At 41.2% G+C, this 24454-nt stretch overlaps 2 protein-coding genes across 6 annotated transcripts in view; one reads left to right on the top strand and one right to left on the bottom strand.

Annotated features, from left to right (window-relative positions):
* Positions 1 to 24454, top strand: part of DMP1 (dentin matrix acidic phosphoprotein 1) — a 46806-nt gene that overhangs the window by 1904 nt on the left and 20448 nt on the right. The gene's annotated exons all lie outside the window — the stretch shown is intronic.
* On the bottom strand, positions 2572 to 22541 carry SPARCL1 (SPARC like 1). The gene is made up of 11 exons (XM_087737628.1): positions 22237 to 22541; positions 15299 to 15412; positions 15117 to 15170; positions 11137 to 12309; positions 9894 to 9963; positions 9120 to 9238; positions 8392 to 8512; positions 7462 to 7598; positions 5594 to 5742; positions 4420 to 4568; positions 2572 to 2997 (listed from the first exon to the last, which is right to left on the bottom strand). The coding sequence occupies exons 2-11, from the start codon at positions 15350 to 15352 to the stop codon at positions 2969 to 2971; spliced, it is 2055 nt and encodes a 684-aa protein (XP_087593754.1). The 5' UTR covers positions 15353 to 15412; positions 22237 to 22541; the 3' UTR covers positions 2572 to 2968.

A 24454-nucleotide genomic window follows, 5' to 3' on the forward strand; every position in this document is an offset into this window, starting at 1 on the left:
TCTGTTTTTAAGCCTATTTGTGTTGTCTTGAAAGCTCTACTCCCAGTGACTCAAAGAAGCCACATTTAATGGAGGAGGAGCTCCTGCTTGGCTTGAGAGCTGAATGTCCTGCCTCATAGCAGGTGAAACCTAAATGGATGAGAGCAGGCCATTTCTGTTGAATTTATCGTCGCCAGGATTAGTGCATGTAGCTGATGAAGGACGCTTGCCCTGATACGTACAGTTCTAGGACAGACTTGATCTGCAGAAGACTTAGCAGTGGTTGTCCTGGGTCAGAAGGCAGGATTGTCTGGTCGGGTGTTACGTCCATAGCAGTGGGTGCTTTGGCTTAAAATATGAGGAGAGCAAAGTGCAGGTTGATGTTTCCCCTGGAATATCCCACGTGCTGTCAGTCTTCCATTAGGGTTGGAAGTTATGGCTGCATCCTGGACTTTGATATTCCTTAAAGGACCTGTCTAAAAACATCTATCCCCATCTGCATTTCTTCTCACTTAACGTTGACCTGCTGTTTTAGCTGAAATAGAGGGAAAGTCAGTAGGTCAGGTAATTTTAGTCCTGTTCATATTATAACCAGCTGCACGCAGGGGATAAGATTGTGCCATGGTTTAGGTGTGAGCAATGAGTGCATTTGTGTGTACTGTCTACATGTGCATCTGTATGTATGTGCGTCTGCGTGTGTCTCAAAGGGTGCCTGAGTCTTGGTAGGAACATGAGTTCACTCTTGGTTCTCCCTTGGAGAGAGGGAAAATACTTATGACTAAACAGACGTTTAATTTAGGTTCATTAAAACTAAATGGAAACAATCAAATCTACAGAAGGTCAGTAAAGTTTTCACTAACTTTATCTTATCTACTTCACAAAACGAAGAAATAATAAAGATTAAAATATAAGTTAAGCTAGAATAGTAACAATCTAGTTAAAGTACTGATGGGGAAACTAGCTTTCATTTATCATCCTTACTCTTAATGTTGTTATAATTTGCAGATTAAATATTGGTGGTGCTTGCCTCTTCGTGGACTACAAGAGCTCTGGCAAAAACTTTTCTCATACTGTGACTGTAGAATCTATCTATACATACATTAGCAAATGCTCCGTTTCTGTGTCTTGCACTGGAAAAGCAGAAGTGGCAGCATCACTGAGAATTTCAAAACAGGTGGGATGCCAATCTGCTCCTTAATACATTAGGTGCTACATAAATCCACAGCTGTAATCATCTTGGTGGTGATCGTTGTTTGCCCTGTAGAACCTGGACTGTATAAAGGAAAATCTTCCCTGTTTGCCCTGATAAATTCATCTTTTTCTAGTACTTGGTCTGAGCAGAGCAATGGTGAGTATTAGTCTCAGTAGAGAACAGGTCAGTCCCTTGGGTGTTGTCCTTCTGTGAACTATATTTGATTGTTTTAAGGTGGTTGACTCTTGGCTGTAGAAAAAGCAAATAAGTAATAGGCTGCAGTCAGGCAGAAAAAATGCTGTCAAAATTACTTTTTCCCTGAGACGTTTGAAGTCCCAGAGAAAGGATCTTTTTCAAATGGCATTAGCACAGAGAATACGCTTTTGTACATGCAGTCCAGGCTGATTCATATACACTGCTGTATGATATTACAGAATGTGAAGTGAGCAACAAGCCAGGCTTATGGGAGAAACTGTCAGTGAAACTGGTTTTGGTGGGAAATAATCTTTTGCTTGTATAAGAAGTTCCTGTGTTGAAAATAATTGTAGCTTGATTCATTGTCTTCGAGGGCATCAGGCTGGAGTTGGACTAGGATTAGCGGCCCTTGCTGGTTCAAGAGCAAATTATCAAGGGGCAAGTGGACTTTCACTGCTTGAGCTACCAAAACAGCATTTCTGAATCCCATTTTCTTTTCATTGGAAAGGTGACATGGTTCAGCTGAAAGGTGTTTTCTGATCTTCCTTTCTAGGAATAGCATTTGGGGCTTCTCGCTTACAGTGGAGCATGCCTGGAGTGTTTTTGGTGAAGTGCTTGGCTTAAAATCACAAAAGTGATGGGATTCAGGAACAATCTCATTCTGTCCTATTTTTCATGTGTAAATTGTGCCTGTCTTCAGGCAAGCAAAACTTGGGAGATGGTGAAAGAAATAGTTAGCATTTCTTTCTCAGGAAATATGGTAGCAGTAGTTGGTGCTTCTGCGGGAGGAAGGAAGAGTGTGCCCGCTAAGGAGAATAAGGAGGTGTTGGAGCTGTGATATCCTCTGCTCCTTGTGATGGTGGACCTGTGGCTCATCAGTCTTTTGGCACGTATCCACACTCACCGTGCTCATACAATTAGCTCATTACACAGTTTGTCAGCAGGAATTCTGTTGTGTGGCATTGGTATATTACTGTTGCATTTCAAGAGGTGGGGGAAGAAGTATCTGAAAAGTGCTGATTTTTTCATGTATTTTAGGAATTACGGTTTAAGGACTGGTGTATATGATCTACGCTCTCTAGTTTCTTCTCCCTTAAACCTAAAATGAAATTTCCATTGAACCATTGCCTTGATACCTTTTCTTTGACAAAGTTCTGACAAAACCCATATATTTAGGTAGACTTTTGTTTTATTTGAGGCTTCTATGCAGAATGTTAAACTGACAATACAGTAAATAAAGGAAACAAGTCCTATTTCAAGGTAATTTTCTGCAGTGTATGGTAAAATCCACATCCTATAATTCTACTGAAGAGTTTTGTGAACAGCTCGGTCATCAGGTTAGTACTATTTATTGGTTCAGAGAGATCATGGATGCATGCAGGGGAAAATGCTGGTTGTTTAGCTATGAACCACTTGGAGTAGTTAAATTTTCCTGCTGTTAATGAGTGTAGAACTTTTCTACACTTGTGTTATTTGATAAGAATGCAGTGAACCTTATGCCACCTTTGTCTTGAAAACGATGAAGCTGTTAATTACAGAAATAAACAGGATTCACATATTTCACCAGTTTTGGGGCAGCACTGGGATTCTGTTCAGCCAGGCTTAGAACAGGAGATTTTCATTTATGTCTTCTGCAACAAAGAAGAAGAAAATGTTATTAACATTTGATGCCAAAGAGACATTTTTATGCTGCATCACTATCAAGAAAGTGATACACTAAAGTTTCAGAGGGCTCATGTAGGGGAATGCTATCCCTAACAAAAAACAATTATGGTTGCTGCTATCATATTCAGGAGCCATTCATTTAGACCCTTCCTGATAGGTGCTTTCTTGTTTCTAGTGTTAGGTCTCCTTGATCTGCTTGTGAGCCAAGAATCCCTTCCACCCCCTCTTCACAAATGACTGACCCTAAACCCCTCTTTGGGTGAACAGTCATTGGCAGCAGTACATGTGTATTGTGATAACTCCTCACAGCGTATTTCCACATGCGGTTTGTGACTGGTAAATTGTCATCAGAAGAGCTGGAAAAATTGTGGGAAGAGTGAAGGCTCTGCATGTCTGATCTCTGACCAGAATCAGCCTCCACTTAAAACCAGGGAGTTGCTAGTAGGATTTTCAACACATTTCTTCAGTCCACATGTTTAACCAAATGCCTTCTGTTCTAGGATTAACCTGTGCTACTGCTACCCTTGCTTAATGACTGGCAGTATTGTTCAGCTGTCACTTGGGGTTCGGCAGAAGAAGGTAGATTGTGAAAGAATGCCTTAGGTTGAATGTAGTCATGTAAATCTCAAATTGCTATCATGACAGCTTCTGCTCAGCTGCTGCCTTAATTCTAGAGACATCACCAGCACAGTAGTACCTAGTGTTTCACTTTCCTAGTGATGTCTCAATGTGGATTGAGCTGAACCAAACATATGGCTAGTCCATTTAGGATTCAAAAACCGTCCCTGCCTCTGCCTAAGTCTCCTGATGCATGCAGTCTGGTGGGCACCATCTGAACATGTGTTGCATCTGACAGATTAGGTAAAATAGACGGTTTGGCCTGCAACTACAGCATGATGACAACATTTGCATTGTATATAGTAATCTAGAGGTGAGCAAAGTTACTTGATCAGTGAGAGATCTCAGTTATTTTCCCTGCTTGGCTTGAGATCCTTAAATGCATTTTCAATCAGTATGCTTTGACCACTGATTTAAAAGTACAAGCTCGCTTTGCCTTTCCTTTGGCACTGAAGGATAAAATAAGAGTGTTTCTTGAGAGGCAGATGTGCAGAACATATAGGTTCAGACACCACACAGGAATGATTTGATATTTAGTACAAACTACCTCCCAAATTTTTCCTCGTGGAAAAGATAACTTTTTCCTACCTTTATAAAACAATTCAGAGCCTTGCACCTTTTGCAGTCCTGTTACTGTTCCATTTGCCTCCATGCACAGTAGCCATGCGCTTCTGGCTACAATTTCTTTCCCATACATTGTGGTCTGAGAATGTGCCTAGTCTCGAGAGGAACATTTTGTCCTGTACATTGGCCTGTTTTTTTAGGTTTACCTTCCTTAATCCCAAAGCAGCGGCACCATTCCTTCAAAGCAATGAGTTTGTCTTGGTCTCCATCACACTCTTGGAAGAAACGGGTTATGCAGTGTTCCATAGGAACAAGGGAGGCTCTCAAAGGCGCGAGCTCAGAGTGTGTTAATAATCTGAAAGAAAGAGCAGGTATGTAGAGCTGTATTTCATTAATAAATCATCAGGATCATCAAAGACGCTCTAAGCTGCTAGAAGATGACAACAGTGACTTGGACAGAGATGCCTGCTGGATTCTGTTGTGGTGCTTCTGTACTGAATCTGTCCCAGGCCCTTACGATGATGTGTAATACCTGATAAACTAATATGTCTTAACTGCTATTTGTTTGCTAACATTTTTTTCTAGAAAAAGTATCACTGTGACTTGTTCACAACTGATCAGTTATGGAGTTTTGCCATTAATCTTCTGGAGATCAAGATGGCAAAGTGCTTAGACAGTAGGCGTGATCAGCACAAGGTATTGAGGGCCTGCAGCCTTGAAACATGGATCCCACCACCGAGTACCATGACCAAAAGCCTGAAATCTGAGTCATGTTCTCAGAAGCTGGGGGCTTCCTCTGAACTGTGACACTGATGATGAACTGTGACACTTCATAGAATCACAGAATCATAAAATGGTTTGGATTGCCAGGGACCTTAAAGGTCATCTGGTTCCAATCCCCCTGCCACAGCCAGAGACACCTTCCAGTAGACCAGGTTGCTCAAAGCCCCATAGACTTCTGTAGTATTAGTTGAAAACTATGGGTACCTCGCTAGTGAATTATTGCTGACAGGCCTCTGCCCTTTGTACTTAATCTGTTGCTCTTAGCTTCAGTAATAACAGGATCTCGTGAGCCTTGTTTTGTTTCAGGATGATGGCATTAGCAGCTATTAAGACACTGTAGAGCTTAAGGTGTAATACGTGATGATTATGAAAGGCAAGAGGATAGCAGGTTCTGACATAAGACGTGGCTCCAGCAAAACAATGAGAGAAGTTCTGTTAGAGACTAATGCCTCCTTAGAAAGAGGGGGATACTGGCTTCTATCAGCTGAGGGACTGGTCCTGTATGTAGAGAATCCTTTGAGTGGTTTAGAAAAGTAAAACAGCCTTAAACAGCAAATTGTAACTGAACCTGCAAAGTTTTGTTTTGTTTTTTTTTACCTGTCAACAGGGTGCTGATCAAGCTGATGAAACTGCCAGTGCACAGGATACACATACATGTGATAATTTTTCTCAAAGTCATGCAGGAGCAGCGAAATTGCATGGTCACCAGCCACGAGGCGCTTGTCATTCTGGTAGATTTTTTTGACCTGAACACAACAGAGAAGTTGATATTTTTTGTTCAGGGATGAAGGTCTGTCCTGAAGAGAACTATTCAGCAAGGAGGTGGTTTGGAGAAATGAATCTTGATAAAATACCACTGGGGAAACGGGTTTTAGTGTTCGACCATACACATCATGAAAACTTGCCTCAAGTAGTGCAGATGATTTTTGTTGCTGTCTGTGTCAACTTTGGTAGTAACTAGACAGGAAGAGAAGTTCCTGTGGCCTAATAGTCAGGCTGAGCTAAGCAGGGCAGTACCCTCAGGTTAGTAGGAGATGCAACCAATTTTATCACATTTGTTGATCTTCTGTCCTGAGGCAAGCAACTCGGATTTTGGTGTGAAATATGCCATCTCAGAAATCATCTAATTCGTACCATTTAGTATGAGATATTCTGGATAGGTCAATGTCCCTCTTGGTAACTGTGTAAGTAGTCTTTGATGTTGCTCAAGCATATTTTGTATAAACCTGCTCCATGCACCTCCTACTCCAGAGTTAGAGCAGCCCAGGTCTTGGTTTAACTTTTAAACTATTTTCTAACAGTTATGGCTTTTTAGGCAGTTATGGCATCTATATCTTCAAAAACAAACTACCGTCACCAATTCACTTGACATAAATCCTTCTTTAAAAAAAAAAGGCCCAATGGTAATAGATGTTTACTCCATTTTAAGCCAATGTAGTGTGATGCTGCAGGTCTACTGGATGGTAGAAAGCAGCTTTTTTCTCTTAAAACTAAGCGTGTGATTTTATAGCCCTTGAGTATCATGGTGTAGATGGACAGCGTATGTGGCTGGACTAAAAAGTGCAAATGATACCCTTAACTGTTGAGTCCATTTTTGGGTACTTTTGTATTGATGGCCAAGTACAAGGTGTGTCTCAAGAACAGAAGAGGAGCTACTTTTTGTCAGTCCAAGACAGGGATTCCCCTGCCCCCATGAGGGTCCCCTAAGCTCTCTATTGTAATTCTGTCTCGAATCCTGCTGTGTGACTGCCCAGTCGCTCACTCTCATGAGGTCCTTGAGCAGTTTTCTTCGTGGTGAGTCCAAGTCCGTCCTTCCTTCCTTTGAAGTTGTCAGCAGGCTTTGTCCCCTACCTTCCTTTTCCAGGTCACTTAACAAAAGCTGAATGGCAAAAGTCCTTTCAACTCTTGGGACTCCACAGGTGAGCTCTTGGCTGGCTGTTCCCTCTTACTCTGACTTTTAATTAGTTATCCATACCCAGACCTTCCATCTTATGGCTGCTTAGTTTCCTCAAGTCCTTTGGAAAATGGCATTGACTGCATAAATTGGGTCATCCTTATCTATGTATTAGTTGATCTTTCCAGCAGGTTTGTCACAAAGCACTTCCCTGAAGAGAAGCTGGTTTGTGTCTTCTCAAGCGAACGATGTTTATCTAGGTGTGCACTAATTCTGCCTTTTCTGCCTCTTGTCTGTAGACACTGGCTTCAAAGTAATACAGCTGGCTTGCATTTGCTTGGACAAAAGGAACATTCATAGCAGAAATGTGTCTCAGCTTCAATGAGTGCGAGGGGACGTGTAAGTGTGTTTTGCAACGTAACGAATCTAATTGAGTCTAAATTGCCTTAACCAGAAAGGGAATGCTCATAGGAAACGGGAGAACTCATAAGGTGTGAATCACTTTTTTTCACATGGTTAGTCCGGCTCTAACAATGTAGCTGTGTGGTCTTATTTGTAAAGGATTGCTGACCTTACTCCTTTGCTTTTCAGTTAAAAATCCAGAAGTATCGAGATCACGTTCATAATATTGCATGAGGATGTTTTTGAGCCAGTCTCGCATCCGGAGGGGGAACTGATCCACTTCATAATCAGTACAGTGGGGGATGTCTGTGCCAAACAGGAAAGCTTTTGTTAACAAGTGATCTGTTAAATCCCCATTCGAGCATTTCTGAGCCAAGTCAGATTTGATTCTCACTAGCAAAATGCCAGTTAAGCTTAAAATTGATGGAGCTGTTAATACATAAAATTGGGACCTCAACTAATGGGTTCAATTATAAATCTACCATTCTTTGGTGCACATGCTTAACCAGTTGTGCAAGCCAGAACCTCTATATATCTGTGCAGCTTCTGAGCAGAGTTGTGCAGTGAAACTGTTATCAGCCAGTTGCATGAAACAGTCCTCAATAGCAAAGGAATATTCTGGCTGAGAGTGCACTCGGCTCCCAGGTTATGCAGCAATTGAAGAGCTTGGAAATCAGTTTTGGCTTGTAGATTCTGACTTCTGCATTTGGAATCTAAGTAGTTTTTTGGGGGTTTTTTGGACTTGACATTTTCATTTATTAACTGACTGTAAATACTGGTTTTCTGGTCAAGGTATTAAAAAAACATCTTCAGATGCTATAGCAATGGGAGCATGTAAGACAGTGCAGGGGGAAGATGGCTGACAGCAAATTAGTGTAAGCACAGGAGGGATGTCTTTGGGATTCAGATGCTTAATACCCTTAATTATAGAAAAAGTGACTTTTTAGACATGTTTAGGGTTTGAAGGTCTTAATTAGCAGATAATTGATGCAGAAGGGGGAGAGCACAGGGAGAAAGAAGATAACTTTAAGCTAGCTGGTGGTTAAGGCTACTGGCTCTTTATACCCAGGTGAATTCTTCACAGAGAAACAAGCCTTACATTTGCAGGAGCCCATATAGTCTAGGTGCAGCTGGCGTCCCATTTTTGTCCCATCAAGTTGACATTTGGTGCCAAAGAGTTGACATGTGCCATCATAAGTCTTATTATCCGTACCACAAACCTAGAGGAGGAGTGAAAAACAAAACCACTGCCACCACTGTGTTGAGAAAAATTCTGGTCACTTATATAGGCATTAGAATAATAAAAGTATCGTTAACATATGATGTAGCAGTTGTGAATACCCCCAGGGAATACATGTGACCAGAAGTATTGAAAATTGTAGTTGTTATATGCCTACATAAGGATTAGCTGTCTGTACTTAGACACCCAGTTTGGAGACACTTGAATTTATTTTTGTGTGGTAGCAATGTAGTTTCTGAGATGGTACATGACTATTACACTAGATATGTACTAGTATTCAGTATATGCTCTAACGCATCAAATGGATAAATAGAACTTTTAGTGACAGGGAAAAGCTATGATCCCTGAGAGACTAGGTGAAGCAAATCACTTTAGGTACTATGTAGCTATATGTGTTCCTACTATTCTCAAGCTATAGTCAGTGACTTTGGGTACTTTATACTTACTTTTACAATTACTGGAATCACCCAAACCCACTTGCATGCTTTTTAAGGTAGAATTATTCTAAATAATAGCAGGGGAATATGTTATATTGTAAATATTTTAGTGGGCTTTCCCCCATGCTGTGCATTGAATGAAATACTTACATGCTCATAGTCTTTGGTGGAAGGGCAAGCTGCAGGATCTTGGCAAATACAGATGGGTTTCCCTTGTTTGTCCACATGGCAGACTTTACCTCTTTTGCAGTGGAAGTTCCTACATGGGTCTAGCAATCATAGCAAGAAGAAGGGACTGTTAGAGGGGATGGGGTGAAGCCAAGTGTTTGTCAGGTACCACTGACAGTCAGAGGAAAATACAGCCCAGTATTCACCAAGAAGTCAAGTGCTTTTTGTAAGTTTGTTAAAATGCAGCTGGATCTTGTATTGAACAAAGGAAGCCAAACTTTAAATGAGGGTTTTTGTGAGACTTCTAGCGGTCCCAGGTTTGAGTTGGATGGGGAAATAAATTTCTCAGAAAAAGCTATTTCTTCTGTAAGGACTGACATTCACCTCCAGCTCCCTTTGGTGAAACATATCCCACCTGTCCTTGCTGAATCCAGCACTGGCACTTGTCCCGCTCCTAGTTGAGCTCAAGCTACTGTTCTGAAACCAAACAGTTTCAATGCAAGGTAATTCCCATTCCTCTATAACTGACACAAAAATTTGTGCACTGTCTACAAATGTTTTTCACAAACAAATGAGTAAATCCAAGGGTGTATGGAAGGGATTCTCTGGGAACACAACTGTGATGTGGGATTATGTACAAGCACAGTTCAGTCATGTGAAATCGCGTGCTGCCAAAGGCAGAAAAGAAATGCGGACCAGCAGATTCCTCAGCCGCAGAGAGTTAGCAGTTACATGATGGCTTTGCTTGTGGCTTACCCAGGAGAGCCTTCTCGCTCCTGTTGCTTGCACTTTCCATCTCATCATAGGAACTGCCTGTAGTCTTAACCTGTACAGTCACAGAGACATAAGCAGAAGTTGTGGTAAATCTTGGGAAGAAAAAAATACTTGGACAAATTTTTTTCGGGTACAAATATAGAGCTGACTGAGGCACAGTTTGCTCTGTTTGCAGCAGAAAGGGGTTGCCATGCAAAAAGCAAGAAGGGCATAAAGCCTCTGGTAGTATTAAGGTGCTCTGTTATTTGGAAGAAAAAAAAAAAGTAGGAGGTGGAGAGAGAGAAACAGGAGCTCAGTAAGGCCTGAGCACCTGGAGGTTCCGCGGTAGCTGACATACAGCAGTGTAGTGCCTTGAGGTTGGCAGAATTGGTGCTTCAAGTCTTAGTTTGCGCCAGGGCCCTCCAGGTCAGCGGGCGTGAGCTGCCTCCTGGTAGAGCCTGGGGGCAGCAGCACTGTGAGCTGCCAGGCCAGACGCATGAAGCAGGAGCAGAAGGGAAGGACACGTCTTCAGTCCCGACCCTTCTTTGGTGCTGTGGGGAGGTGCCTGCCCTCTTTCAAATGGATGCCTCCTGTCTTTTTTTTTTTTTTTTTAAATATTACAGGTCCTTATTTAATAGCCATAGGAAAACTCACTCTTTCTTTTGAAGAACACCCCTCACTGATAGTCCACTGGTTATCTAATGGCTGACCGGGGTACGGCAGATCTAAGTGCAACATCCTCCTTTGTCTGAAGGGACAAAGTTCACATCCTTTATCTTGTGTGAAAGTGCCGTAGCCACTAGGATGGTAACTATTCCAGGGACTCTAGCTCTGCCTTTCCAAGCTGTTCACTTTTGCATGGTAGTGTTGAAAAATCTTTGAGAGAGAGGAGTGAACAGGCTTTCCTAGTCGGCTTTAGACTGGGTTCCAGGTGTTGTATCTGTGTATCCATATTTATTTGTGTGTTTCATTACACAGCCCATCGGGGCTGGAGCTCTTACATGACTTGTGCTCGCTTCCTTTCTGGTACAATTCATCTAAATGTTATATGTGAAGTGACACAGCATGAACCAGATAAGTAGTGAATAAAAGGGGAGATGAGATTTCTGCATATTAATAAATTATAATAGTAAATTATGACATCTGTTTTTTCTCCAAAATATCCTTTCAATCATCAGGAATTTAAATTTGAGACTGGTTCCCCCCCTTTTTCTAGTGTTCCAACTTTATTTTAAAGAGAATTTACCTTATCTTCACGTTCCATTGAATTAATGCTCTGAACAGAGCTACTCGTTTCCAGCTGTTGCTCGCTGTCGGAATTAGGTGACTCATGATTGTAATCATCTTGTTCAGAGTGAGTAAGGTCTTTAATCTCGACATTTTGGTAATCCTCGGTCTCTCTATGAACAGCAGTGTCATCTTGGTTGGTTCCTTCCCCTTCATGCTCAGTACTGGTGCTCTCCTGGTCATTACTCTGGATTCTCTCCTCTTCCTCATAGGCTGCTTCTTTCCAGGTGTAGCTGAGATCTTCCTCACCATCAGCGTCACCACTGTCATGACCATCGTCATCAGCATTAGTGTCCTGCGTATCTTGTCTTTTCACCACTGTGTCGTGATCACTCTGATAGCTTACTTCAATATTGTCTTTCCTCTCTTGGCTTTGCCATTTGTCCTCCTGATCTTTGTTATGGGGTTTTTGAGAGAGGGGGATTTCTTCTTTATAGGGCTTCTTATGGCTGTTCTCTCGCTCTTCTTTCTCTAGGTCAAATTTCTCACCATGTCTCTTGGTTATCCGGATTGGTTGACTGGAACCTCTCAGGATTTCATCAGATTGCATACTGTTTTCATTTTGCTGTCTTTTGTATTGGTTACCTTTATTTGTCTGGTGGCCTTTGTGCTTCATATCTCTGTAATCAGTTTCTTCGCCCCATTCCTCATCCTCTTCTTCCACACCTTCTTCTTCACCACTTTCACTGTTTTTTTCAGATAGGCCAATTGTATTTTTATTATATTTCCATATGTCATGCTCACGATCAAGACTGAGAGCATCCACTGGATTTTCTGCATCGCCCAGAACACGTCGATTGGCTGTCTTGCTGGGTTTCTCGTGCCTCCTGAACTGGTAATGCTCAGAGCTGGACTGTTCTCTGCTGCTGCTTCCAGAATCGCTGTCCTGGTTATCAGAAGCCAAACCTGGTTTATTTTGCAGAGCAAGGAAACTGGTGCTTTCCAGGCTATTTTTCACTTGATGCTCACTGCCAGTTCTTCCTTGTTTTCTAGTGGTCTGGGGCTCATCCCTGTGCTCAGCGTCTGGTACTGATACCTCTGGTTTCAGGTTTTTGTGGCTGGGCAGCAAATCACCCTTGTCTATATACCCTGCGTTCTCTTCCTTCGGGGCTTCAGGATTAATATCGTCAGTCTTAAAAAAAAAAAAAAAATTAACAAGTAGATTAATAAATCTTAGAATTTATTTTAAGTCAATGCAATGTTATTTTTGCCTTGTATTGCAAAGCATGACACTGACTTTTATTTGTTTTCTTTGTAAATGCCTCTTTTAAACTAGCCCAGAACATGAAATTCACAGCCGACGGCATTTCCATTTCTTAGCAAATTCGTTTCTGTCCCTTCTTTTATTGCTGGAGTTTCTGAAGAAGTCCATGCAACTCTGCTTAAGATCTCATAGGAGATAGATGCATATGGGTGTCTTCTGAAATCTCAAAATCCTTAATTATAATTTAGCATCATAACTTCAGGGACTTGTGGGCTGCAGTAATTATCACTTACCTTAGAGAAGGGGGATGTGATACTCATCTTCCTACACAGATAAATGGGAGGCCTGGGAAAAGAGGGGCAGGGGGAGAGAGAGCACCTTTCACAAGATGTCGTGGTAGTAATTCCTGAGGAGTGCGCTGCATCTGAACTATTTCATAATCAACGTATTCATCTACTTCGAGTCTGATACATCATTGCTTCCTAGCTGAATTCATCGGGAACTATTGTATTTGGTGGCAACTACTGTATCATAAGCTCACTAGCAGGAGTTGTAAGTGTTTGCTGAGTGGCTTTCTTTTTTTGCATGCTGTCAAGCCAATAGCAAAACTAGTAACTTCAGTGGAAAAGGTTCAAATGCTCGAGGAGAAAGCAGGTACGGAAATGACTGTTAGCTCTTGCTGTGGCAATTGCTTTTCTGCTGCTGTTAGTAACACAGCAGCTGCTGGGTGAGTACAGGCACTTCCAATAGCAGCACCATCTGACGTATTTCTGAAAAACACCTATGGATGTTCAGTGTTGCTTATTGCTTACTACAATAGCACCTGATGCTGGTTTTCCTTAAAGCTTTTGGGGGGTTTATTTATGAAGATGAGACCTTCTCAGCGCCCAAGCTGCCAGAATAGCCTTTCCTTTAGTGTGGGCAGAGTCTTGACTGCTTGGAAACAAACACTCCTCTAACAAATACTTATTACAGTCTTAAAAAATGGTGGGATTAGAAATATTAAATTGGCTCTTGGCAGATCAGCTATATCCTATTTCCCAGTGTCAAGGTGGTATCTGAATGTTTTAGAAGCTTGTGTTTTGCCTAGTGTACTTGCTGATGCAGGAAAAGTACCAGGCAATATATTCACTATGTCATTTCCAGCTCTTAATTTTTTCAGGGAAAGACTGTATGTTTGCTCAAATCTAACAGAAATTCAGTGAAGAGCATTTCCAGATTAAATGCACATTTCTTGAAGACCTTATAAGAAGTGATCTATGTGTTACCGAACACCTCAAGCTGATATTAAAACATTTGAAAATTAAATTTCAAGAACAGTGTTTTTTTACATGTGTTTTTGGGCACTGCTGTGGACAACATATTATATGTCTTCAAGTTTAAGTAAAAAGCGGTCTTCTGTGAAGGGCTTCCAGTTCTATAGAGTTAGAAAATATAAGGCCAAACAGTCATTAAGATTGTCTGCTGTGGGTGTCTGGACTTGAAGCAGTAGCCTGAGAAAGATGTGGCTCATGTCTTGACATGAAGCCTCGTTATGTGCCACAGCCTCAATGCAGAAATGTGCCTGGCTGTGGCTTTCAGCTGCTGCTCTTTGTTATACCTTTCTCCCCAGGATAAAATAAACTTTTAGAACTCGGTTGCTTGTGAAAATACTTGGGTCTATTAATATGATGGCAAATTTCAGTCAATGTAGCTGTACTTTACTACTGTTAAGGGACAACTGGCCTTTGACAGATGTTGCATATTCACTTGGAACTGATGATTCATTGGGTATTGCAACGTTTTGTTTTGATGCAAGTGTCTTCTGTATGAGTTGTTTGCAGCCTACAGCTGTCTCCCAGAAACTAGCGTTTATACCATAATTTGTTCTGCTGGATACTTCATTAGGAAAAGTTAATTTTTTGGTTTTCATAATGCAGAACATCATCTGGATTGACATGAAATGCATCTGGAAAGCTGCACAGAGTGGGATATAATTCATAATTTAAAAAAGATGAGCATAAGAGTTGGGATTTTGCATCTCTTACTACAGAGCATGCTCTGAATTTAGTTGTTCCAAAACATTCATTGGCTTGGAGCCAAGGTCCACTGTGTCTGAACCACAAATGCTCACCGGAATGGTGCAATAAAAAGGAATTTTAATTTGGGTCAATGATGAATGCAAAATTGTGAGCTCTGTCATTAGCATGCATATATGGCATAGGGCTGCTGAAGTCATCTCTCTCATTAGCATCAGGGCTGTGTATCTGGCCTGTCAGCCACGGTGTACTTTTCCAAGATGAGCTGTATCTAATGCTCTGTATTGTGAATAATTAAACATATGGTGGCTAAAATTCTTACATGTTTGAGACTGCATATGATCACTTGGTGTGATAAATTGAGGATTGCATCCTCCTTGTTTACTGGAGCAGTGATAACCACAAGTTCGACTGTCAGTGGAGCTTATGGTTTGTACAAATACGGGTGTGATGATTATATGTGGGGATTCATTTAAGGTAATTTTTTCAAATAAGTGAAACTTCTGTTGTGAGCTTTAGATTTTGTCCTGTTCTGTTTCTAGCTATGTAATACGTGAGGCACGAGATGCGTGGTACTAATTCTTGGGGTGAAGGGGCCTACATTTTTTTTTTAACCTGAATCAATTTGCCAACCACTACCTATGTACTAATGTGGTTTATATATTCGAGATGAATAACATAGGTTGCCTCTTAATGTTTAAAGAACAAGAAGAGTACCTTTTCTGGAGTCTTCTGTCCATGGGTTCCGAGTTTGTAGTTTAAGGGATGGGCCTAGAACAGACAAATACATTCAATATCTGCATGTAAATAAAAATCTTGTATAGGTCAATGGGATAACACAGAGTATTCACAGAATGGGAAATTAAGTTCCCAGTAATAATAGCATGATGAGGACTTACTGGAATAGCAAAAGCTGGTCCTACAAGACAAATGAAGAGAGCTATAGCCTTCATGCTTTTCAGAGCTTGTAGAGGACAATAATGGTACAGTGGTAGGGTTTAGAGGTTTCCTTTCTGCAAGCAACATGAAAAGAAATAAAGTTAGGATTTGGGTATAATGGTCTGGAAATGACTGATGGAAGCAATGTAGTGGCTGCTGTAACTTGCTTAGTCTGAAGACCCACAAAATTTCCACACAGTATCCAGTAGTCTGTAAACTCAGGTGTTAGACTAGCTTATCTAGAGGACACTTTGGTCTTAGTTCTTTTACAGGACTTAAGCTGTATGCTGTGTTCACAGACTCTAGTGGTGTTACTAAAAGGCGGAGTTACAAATCTGTATAGGTTCAGCCCTGTAAATCTTTATCCACTCTTCTGAGATACTACTTTGTGAAAAATGTCCCTTTTTATTTAGTTCTGAGACAATGCCTGTTTGTGGCATCTCTATGGCCAAGGTGTCTCCTGGCTGCTCTCCTTTGTGGCTGTAGTAGGAAGAGTTAAGTGGTGAAGTTCTGCTCAGCAGGTCTCAAAGCCCAGAAATGCTGTCTGGGCTGCTTGACGGACGGGTGCAGTCCTGCTTTGGAAGCAACAAACCCAACTCTGCCGCACAGTAGTGTGCGAGACGGATGGTTGGAAGAACATGCAATGCATTAGGGATGTCTTCAGTTTATGTTAATATCTTCATGTGAGTGAAAGACAGGCAACTCACTTTTACCTCAGATGTCACCAGCAAATTTTCTCACTTCTGCCATGCACATGAACTGGAAATTTCTATGGCTGTAGCTGTATCACTGGGAGAAGCAAAAATAAACAATTCGTATTGTTTTCCCCTTTATTTTATTGCTTTCTTATTCTTTTTAATGTCCTCCTGTTTGTTTTTCTGTATTCATATGTAATCAGCAGGATTTTCACTCTGATTCTGTTTCTGCTCTCGTTCTACTGGCTGTTCTTCCTTGGAAATTGTCGTCTTGGTCTTCACCCTGCCCTTGCTCTTTAAAATGTTTTCACCTTCCACCTGCGTCCTTTTTCATTGCTTCCTCCTTTCCTAATGAAACATGTGTCACCATGTCCGTAGTTGAAGAACATCGTGTCTTTTGCTGGTTGAACTCCCTGGCATATGAAGAAACTGGCAGTGGTTTCAGCCAGTTAGGTCAACCGTATTCAATCACGTGAGGCTTAATATACGGTTTTAAAATGTTGTTCACCCAGATGGGTTTTCTTGAGGAGGTGGAGTAATGCAAAACCCCAAAAGGAGAATTCCAGAGGAGCTTGTGTTTATGGGAACCAGAATGGTGAAGCAAGAAGCAAGAACTTTGAGCATTACATTGATTTTTGGTGTAGCAGCTTGCAAAAGCATCCTGGCTACTGCTGTGCTTAAATCTGAAGTGTACACTTTGGAAGATCCCTGTGTTATACATTATTTAATGTCACTATCTTTTAGTTAATGAGGAGAAAAATACTTCATTGGTGGGGCATATCTAGTATGCAAACCATTTTTCTTGCTGTTAACTGATTTAGTCCCCAAATTATCTCTTGTCTAATTATCTGTTGTCTCTTTGGCATCCAGAGTTAGTTGTTTAAAATGTTTTCAGAGGGAAAGACAGAATACAACAAAAGCCATTAATGAGCATATGCAAAATGCCTCACTGGACTGTGTATGGGCAGTCACTTCAGATCAAGGCAAGTTTTGTTAGACTGAGGGTCAGGCAGGCGACTTGCCAGAACCACAGGGGCATAATCCAGTGTCATGTATAGCCCTAACACCTGTATACCGTGCTTTTGTAAGGCCTGGCAAGTGACTGAGGAAAGAAGTATTTTAATTTGTCAGGTAGTCTTGATTTCTGTTTCTCTCTGCTCCTGGTGAGCAACACAGCTCTGGGCATGTCACTTAACTGAGTTTCTTTTTCTAAAAATTCATTTGTCATTTGTTTTCGTAAAGTAGCTTGAGAGCTATAAATTGAAAACTCTGCATGTTGTATTCTATTTATAATTACAATTTTGGAATTTGGCTCTGTCACTGGCTGTAAAAGTTGCCTCTGCCACCTTTGTCCAAATAATGAAAAAGTGGTCGGAATAAATCTGAGTTAAGGTGGCAGAACAGGGCTTTTGTATTTTTCTCTTAGTAACTAGCCCACAGTGGCCCATAGGAAGCATGTCTTCTAATTATTGGGGAAGTCTGGCCACCTTGAATGAAGTATGGCAACATAGTCTAGCTGAGTATGGTTTTTTTTCTAGTCACAATAGTCCAAATGAGTTGCAAGGATTTATATTTCCTCCAGCAGGATAATCTGCCCCAAACATTAAGCAGCATTTCAAAACAAACATTAAGTAGCATTTCAAAACACACTCTTAAATTGTAATGCATGTGCAAGTATTGCCAGTGTTAGTTCCTGGGTTTTGCCTTTCTGAATATGGCAGCAATACCAATTCCTGAGCAATAAGTATCTCCTCCCACTGTTTTCAGAGCAAGGAGTTTTAGGGCTTAGACGGTGCCTCGTAGCGGACCTGGCTGCTCTAAGTTAACCATGGAATTCTGTGTCTCCTTGCTGTGATACCAGTCCCACTGTGCAGCCAGTGCAGGGAGCTCTTTGCGACTGGTGGCTGGAAACTGCCAGAAAAGTTCAATAGCCATAGTCACAAAGATTTTTTTCAATGCTGGTGGTACTTATGAAGGGAGAGCAGTAGGGGAAGTTGGGATGACTGTTATAAAAGCTGCAAAGTCAATCACAACAGCTACTTCAACAGGGAGAAAAAAAAAAAATCATCTTTGTACAACAGACTGGTCCCTTGTGTTGTCCAGGGGTGAGTTGGTTGGGGTCTGGGGGCTTAGTTGTGCAATATGCCAAGACCTTTTACCAGAATCCAGCAGAAGCTTTTTGCTTGCTACACGTAATCCATGTGATGGGTTTTAGGTGGTTTGCTGGAGCAGGACCAAGGGATTTGCATCGTGAAGGGTAAAGCTCTTAGGGGAAAAAAACACAAGGAACTCTTCCTGCAAGTCTACGGCCCTTTTTGCTGCAAAGGTTGTGGCTCACAGCAACGGGACTTTTGTACTTGCTCATTTAGTCTTTCAGTGTTAGAAAGGAAAAGTCATTTTTGCTGAAGTAATAGAATAGACAGCCTGAGCAGGTGCAGAGATGAGAAAGCTCTTGTGGGTTGTATGTAATATATGGCAATTAAGATGACGGTAGTGGAAGAAATTAAGTATTAGCTAATTGTTATTCAGTGCAAGGATCTGCACTGTGACATGCGCTTTTCTTACACTGAATTCTAAATGTGAAGACATTTTGTTCTTGCTTTAATTTCCAAATTTGTCCTACAGAACAGAATTTCTAAAAGCAAGCTTTTGTAACATATAAGCTTAATAGAACTGTCAGTAAAGAACAATTACACAAAAAGCTATTTTAAAAGCAAGCAGACACCCCCCTGGAGAAAAGCAGTCACTATACTCTGCAGGAAAATCTGTAGGAAAACTTAGCCAAAAGATGAATATGAAATTTCTTGAATATGATTTTTTTTTTTTTTTTTTTACCAAGAAATGAGGAATTTAACAATACTCAGCTTGGGGTATTGAGAAAACAACACTAACTAGGCCTTCCACCCCTTTTTCAGGCTTGGAAAGAAGAATATGTTTTGCCTGAAACTTGGAGGAGGCAAAAGCTCGGGGTCGTTTATTCCATTGCAGTGTGTTCCCAGCAGGATACATGTAGCTTAGCTTAAAACCGCAAAAAAATAAAACTGCTTTTCTTGATGTGGATGTGATAATTGCTCTGAGTAAACAACCCCTGAATGACCCTTTTCCAGAGGACAGTGCGTAGCTGCTGAGCTGAGATGGAGCTAAGGGTGCTTTGGTGCACTCAGTCTTACTGAACACAGATGCAGTGGGCCATGTTAGACAGCTCCAAGGTAGGATCTTGCAGCTGCTGCACAGTGAAGTATGTCCAGCTCGTGAGAGCCTCTGCCAGGACTTTATGAAGAGGAGTTGCCTCTCTGAGTATGGGCTGCATGCAACAGCCCTGTGTTGTCATCCCTGTATGCACCTGTGGGGCTGCTGAGCATGGTGAACATCAGTCCCAGCCTGTGATCAGGCTTACAGAAGTGTACGATGGGGCAACTGAAGCCTCTTATACATCAGTAGGTTTTAAAAGATTGAATGCTTATCCATCTACTTGGTTTGCTGAACTTGCAAACAGTAACACTTTCCCCTCCAGTAAGGAGAGCTGGAAAAATGGATCACAAGTTAAGTGTCAGTTTATCCTTACGATAAGTGCACTAAAAAAAAGGGCCTTTTAAAGGTTCATGATTGTGTGTCGTGTTTGTGGAAACCCAGAGGTTATAACTCAATAGTTCGAGTTTTAGCTGAGATGACTGTTCATGTCCTTCAGCCTTCAGTTGTGGAGACTACTGCTCAGGGGTTATTTCACTCCTTGTGGTTCTGCAGTTGCTGGCATCTTTGCTGGAACTCAAGCAATGCGCTCTTGGGGATCAGAGAGACTACTTGTGAGCTTATCCCTGACAGGCAGACTGCACAAGGGCTGCCATTCTGATACTGTGTCAGCAGTCACGTGAAATACTGATCAACGATGCTATTTTTGTCTAGAGGGCTTGAAGTAATGGCATCTGGCATGCCTGCTAGTCCTTCTTGGCTATGCTGTACCACACACATTTGGTATACCAGTCCAGCTCGGTCACGCAGGAATTTCACCGGGGTTCACTGTTTCTCGTTGCTCATAGCAGGAAGTCTGCATCTTTCATTGAAAATTAGAGAGGATTTCAAGAATAGAGGAGATGCAGTCTTTCCTGCTGACTCTGTATTTTGTTTCTGATTCAGCATTGTTGGTAGCCGCTGAAATAGCAAACCTCATGCAGCTGGGACCTAGCAGGTTGTCTTGCTTTTTGAAATGCCACCCAGAAGTGATTAACTTGCAAAGCCTGTGGCTGAAGGTAACAAATACCTCATGTTTAACAAAAGAAATCATGGGGACTGACCTACTTTCAGCTCTAGCATTGGCAGCAAACTCTGCATAGGCTTTCGTTGTTAGACCTAACTCTAGAAGATGAAGTGGCCCAATCCCCTGCCATCGCTAATGAGCGTGGATGTTGCCTGGCATGTAGAAAACAGATCTGGAAGACAACAGGTCAACTTTGGAACTCAGTTTCTCATTGTGTAGAATGGGCATGAATGCTCATTTCAGGAGGATAAGACTTGGTTAATAAGCTTTTGTAAAACCTTGAGTCAGGTGAAATGTTTTAAGAGACTATGATTTTTATAATTATTAAAATGATAGAGAAGTTTCAGAATTGAGCTTTCATTCATATATCCCCAAAGTATCATTAAGAAACCATGTAATGTGATTTTTTTTTTTTTTTAAGTCACCCCCTTGAAACTTTTTTGGACTGCAATAAAATTGGATGTCTTGTAATTATTGCAAAAGGTCTCTGCTTGGTGCTATGTCAAGCTTGTTACCAAGAAATGCTGATGCCCACATCCTCGCTGATAAATGCTGTAAAGATGTAGTCCTCGTAGCCAGGTGGTGATCACACAGTGGATGGGGGTTTGAGTACAAGTATTTGTGTACAAGGGGAAATTCATGAGTGTGGAAACAGAGAATTCTCTGTGCAACGTCTGTTCTTTCTATAACCAAGAGGTGTACGTGATACTCTTAAATTGCAACTGGTACAGCACATTCTTATGTCTAGGTCTGTTTCAAAAGCCCTTGTGAGAGCATGTGTGTATATGTGCTAGATATGTGTATAAGCTGGTTCATGTGTGTATATAAATATATATATATATGTATAAGGCAGAGTTTGAGGCAGAGATCTGATCTGAGTAAAAGAAGAGATTGTAATAAGAAAATAAATGCCAAAGCATAAAGCTATTCCACTCATTCTGTACCAGTAAATAGCTGCTAATGAGAATCGGTCCCTCTGATGCTACCGATTTTACAGCTGTAAAAGCCATTGGCCATAAGTCCTTGGTGGCTGATTGCAAAAAACCCCAAAACTTCAGTATTTTAGGACATGTTAAAACAGTTTTTAAATAAAACATTCACAATAACTTAATGTAATTGTTTGATCTGTTACACTTCCCTCTACCATTTGATTTTATTTTCTACTTGTTGAGATCTGTGGGTTTAGTTGTTTTGTGGGGTTTTTTTTGGTTTTTTTTTTTTTTTTTTTCCAGAGCCCTGTGTAGTTTAAGTCCAGTTCAATCCAAAAAGAGCTGCTTTGATTTAATTTGGGAAGGGTCAAAATGAGACCTCTATAGTAGCCAGAATTATTTTCTACATTTGATATCAATAGGTGGGTTTTGTTGTCTCCCAGAATCTGCATTTCCTTCATGGATGCCCAGTTTGCTACAGTTTTTTGCCAGTTCTACCAACACCTTTATGAAAGGTTCTTCCAAGACCAGCCACAGTTTCTCTCTCTCCTCTCCATTTGGAGAAAAGAGAAGGGTGAATCTGCTTTTTGTGGCCTTGTCTATCAGATTAAGGTTCCTGAGCTGATATTACAAGAGACTGCAACAAGTGTTGGGAAATCAGGTCGCACCGTGGCTTTCAGCTGGACGCTTGTATGCTTCTGCAAGAGGCATGTATTTTGCTTGACTCTTGTTGGCCATTGCGTAATGCTTTATTGTTTTGCAGGATCACAGGGAAAATAATGGTCCCAGTGGTAAGATAAAGGTCATCTCCCTCAACACAATAACTATACAGTGTTTTCTCTTATAAAGAACATTTCTTTCTGTTCTAGGCATAAACGTCTGAAATGATTTATCCTTAAAACAAATAATGGTATTCTATGAAAGCTTCGGTTATTTCACAGTAAGTGAAAAAAAAAATTGCAGAGGGTTAGATACAAGGCATTCTAAGGTTTTAATTAAAAATAAAGGAGAAACAGTACCATAGCAGTAGAAGAGGTGCTCCTTCTTGGTTAGCCACTGATGAACTGGAAATCCTTGAGCCTTGCAAAATCGTGCTGCTTTTCCTGTGATATATTTTGGTGTCTGATGTGGAGTCTTTCAGCAAGTGTGTTTTGCTGTGAGCTTCAATGAAGGAGGACGATACTCTCTGGGTCTTGGTAAAACTAAAGGAAACAATCCCCTAAGCTTCCATGGGATGAGGCGGGGGGTAAGGGGCCAGTGTAATTCCACTGAATTAATTGAATCAGAAAGACCATTCAGTGTTCACACGCACTGGGCCAGCGGAGCTCAGCCATTGTGTGGGAAGGACGTTTCTGGTCTTTTGTGGGGAGGGGAGCCAAAGGGAGCGGGTGCAATAGTTTCTGCCGCATTGGCTGGCCCCAGAAGAGCTGAACTAAGGGATCAGCCGGGGCAGTCCCATTGTGGGCCTGGGGGAAAGTAAAACGCAGAGGATGCCAGTCCTTGCTAAACTTTTTAGTGTTGTTTCAGTATACCGTACATGGCACGTGTAAGCCTGTAAAAAGGAAGAAGGTAGAGGAGTGAAGAGCGAAGCTTTAAATAAAAAATGTGAAAAATAAGATCGGTTGGAGAGTCTTGCATAATGCTTAGGAGTTAGCTGTTTTGAAGCTGTTGCCATGGCTGTGCTGTCTGTTTGATAGCGACAGTACGAAGCAAGCTGGTATAAGTGTGAAAACCTCTACAAGCGGTGCCTGCCTGCAACAGATGCTTTGTGGCCTTTGGTTTTGTAATGATTCAGTATTAATGAGTTTAATCTTTCTTTTTTTTTCTTTCCATTTCATTATTCCATAAAATGCACTTCCTGAACTGGAATACTTTCTGGGAGGTTCTCAGATCAGAAATAGTGGAGCAGGTGCACTGACGTAAGAACAGAGGCACTTCAGTGGTGTATGAGGTAGAGTCAGCAGATCAGGCCTCTCCAATTTCCCATTCTGCCAATATCATATCTTACTAACGAGGATGCTTTGCCTATTGTGCTCACATGGTTGGAAGAGAGGTCAAAGTAAAATGAAATAAAATGTGTGAATGGTAAGAACTGTAGTGCAAATGCTGAAAATTCAGTCATTTTAGATAATTTTAACATGTTGGGGTTTTTTAAGATTACAGTTTTAGTAGCTTCTACTCTGTCATCCCAAGAGGTAACAGACATTGTGAAGGTGATTAGACAAGATACAGTGAGAAATGTACAAAGATTTACCATGTTTTATGTGGCCAACCATGAAGTTTATTGTTAATAAAATAAAAAAAAAAAAAAGAGAGAGAGGCTGAAATCACAGCTGAGCCCTCTCTCTGTAGACCAGGCAGAAAATAAAACTTTGACAAAACCCCATGAGAAATTCTTTAAATCCCTTCCCCTTTTATCTCTGCTTCTTTGCCTGGAAACTAATTCATGCCTATTGGAGTTGAAATTCTGCTGGTCTGTCAGCCAGTCAGCGTCTGAAAGGAGCGGTGATATTTCAGAACTTCCCCTTTGGTTTTTCTTTTGTTGTGCATTACTAAAAGATGATTGGTTTCATCTATTCAAAACTTTGTTGTGTGCCATGAGCATCCCTCTTTGTACTATCAGATTAGCTTTATTGGGGGGGATCAAAGATAAGCGTTTTTCTGTGATTTTTAAATATTCCAGGTATGGACAGATCCTCAGCTAATAGAAGACAGACATTCAGGTGGCTCCCCAGAAATTAGGACAAATATGCCAGTGCTAATCTTATGCTAGCTAAGTGTCTAGCGCTCTTTCTCATAAAATTTTCAGATAATGGCTATTAACATTGCCTTGAAATTGTTAATTCACAAAAAAGTGCCAGACGGCAAAGAACTGGGCAGGAACTTGAAGCTGAAATTTGTAGGGGTTTGAAGGTTCTTATTGGAAAACATGTGTGTGATTTCCAAGCTTAGCCTGTTTCTGTGTTTAAACAGCTTTCTTGGGACTTAAAGGGCGATGGGGAAGGAAATGTTTTGGTTTTGAGGATGTTGAAGGATTATACATTGTTTATCAAAGCTGTTACATATTTGCAAAATGTTTTGTTAAATCAAAATTTCTGGTTTTGCATTTGATGACAACATGCTTTGGCCGAGAAAAGATCCCTGGTTGTTTTCTGAGTGTCATCAGGTGGCTTGAGCTGGTCTCGGAGCTATCAGTACTAGCCAGGAAACCTGTAGCCAGTCCCACTGTGTCAGGTA

The sequence above is a fragment of the Nipponia nippon genome, unplaced genomic scaffold (assembly GCF_047370975.1).
Source record: "Nipponia nippon isolate SJK-2023a ecotype South Korea unplaced genomic scaffold, ASM4737097v1 scaffold_6, whole genome shotgun sequence".
NCBI classification, from domain to species: domain Eukaryota; kingdom Metazoa; phylum Chordata; class Aves; order Pelecaniformes; family Threskiornithidae; genus Nipponia; species Nipponia nippon.

Excerpts from the sequence above, each read along its gene's own strand:
- SPARCL1 (XM_087737628.1), bottom strand. The coding sequence starts at position 15,352 with ATGAAGGCTATAGCTCTCTTCATTTGTCTTGTAGGACCAGCTTTTGCT. Across the intron at positions 12,310-15,116 it reads GACAGAAGACTCCAGAAAAG|ACTGACGATATTAATCCTGA; the intron begins GTACTCTTCTTG and ends TTTTTTTTTAAG. Across the intron at positions 7,599-8,391 it reads CTATATGGGCTCCTGCAAAT|ACATCCCCCACTGTACTGAT; the intron begins GTAAGGCTTGTT and ends TGTTTGGCACAG.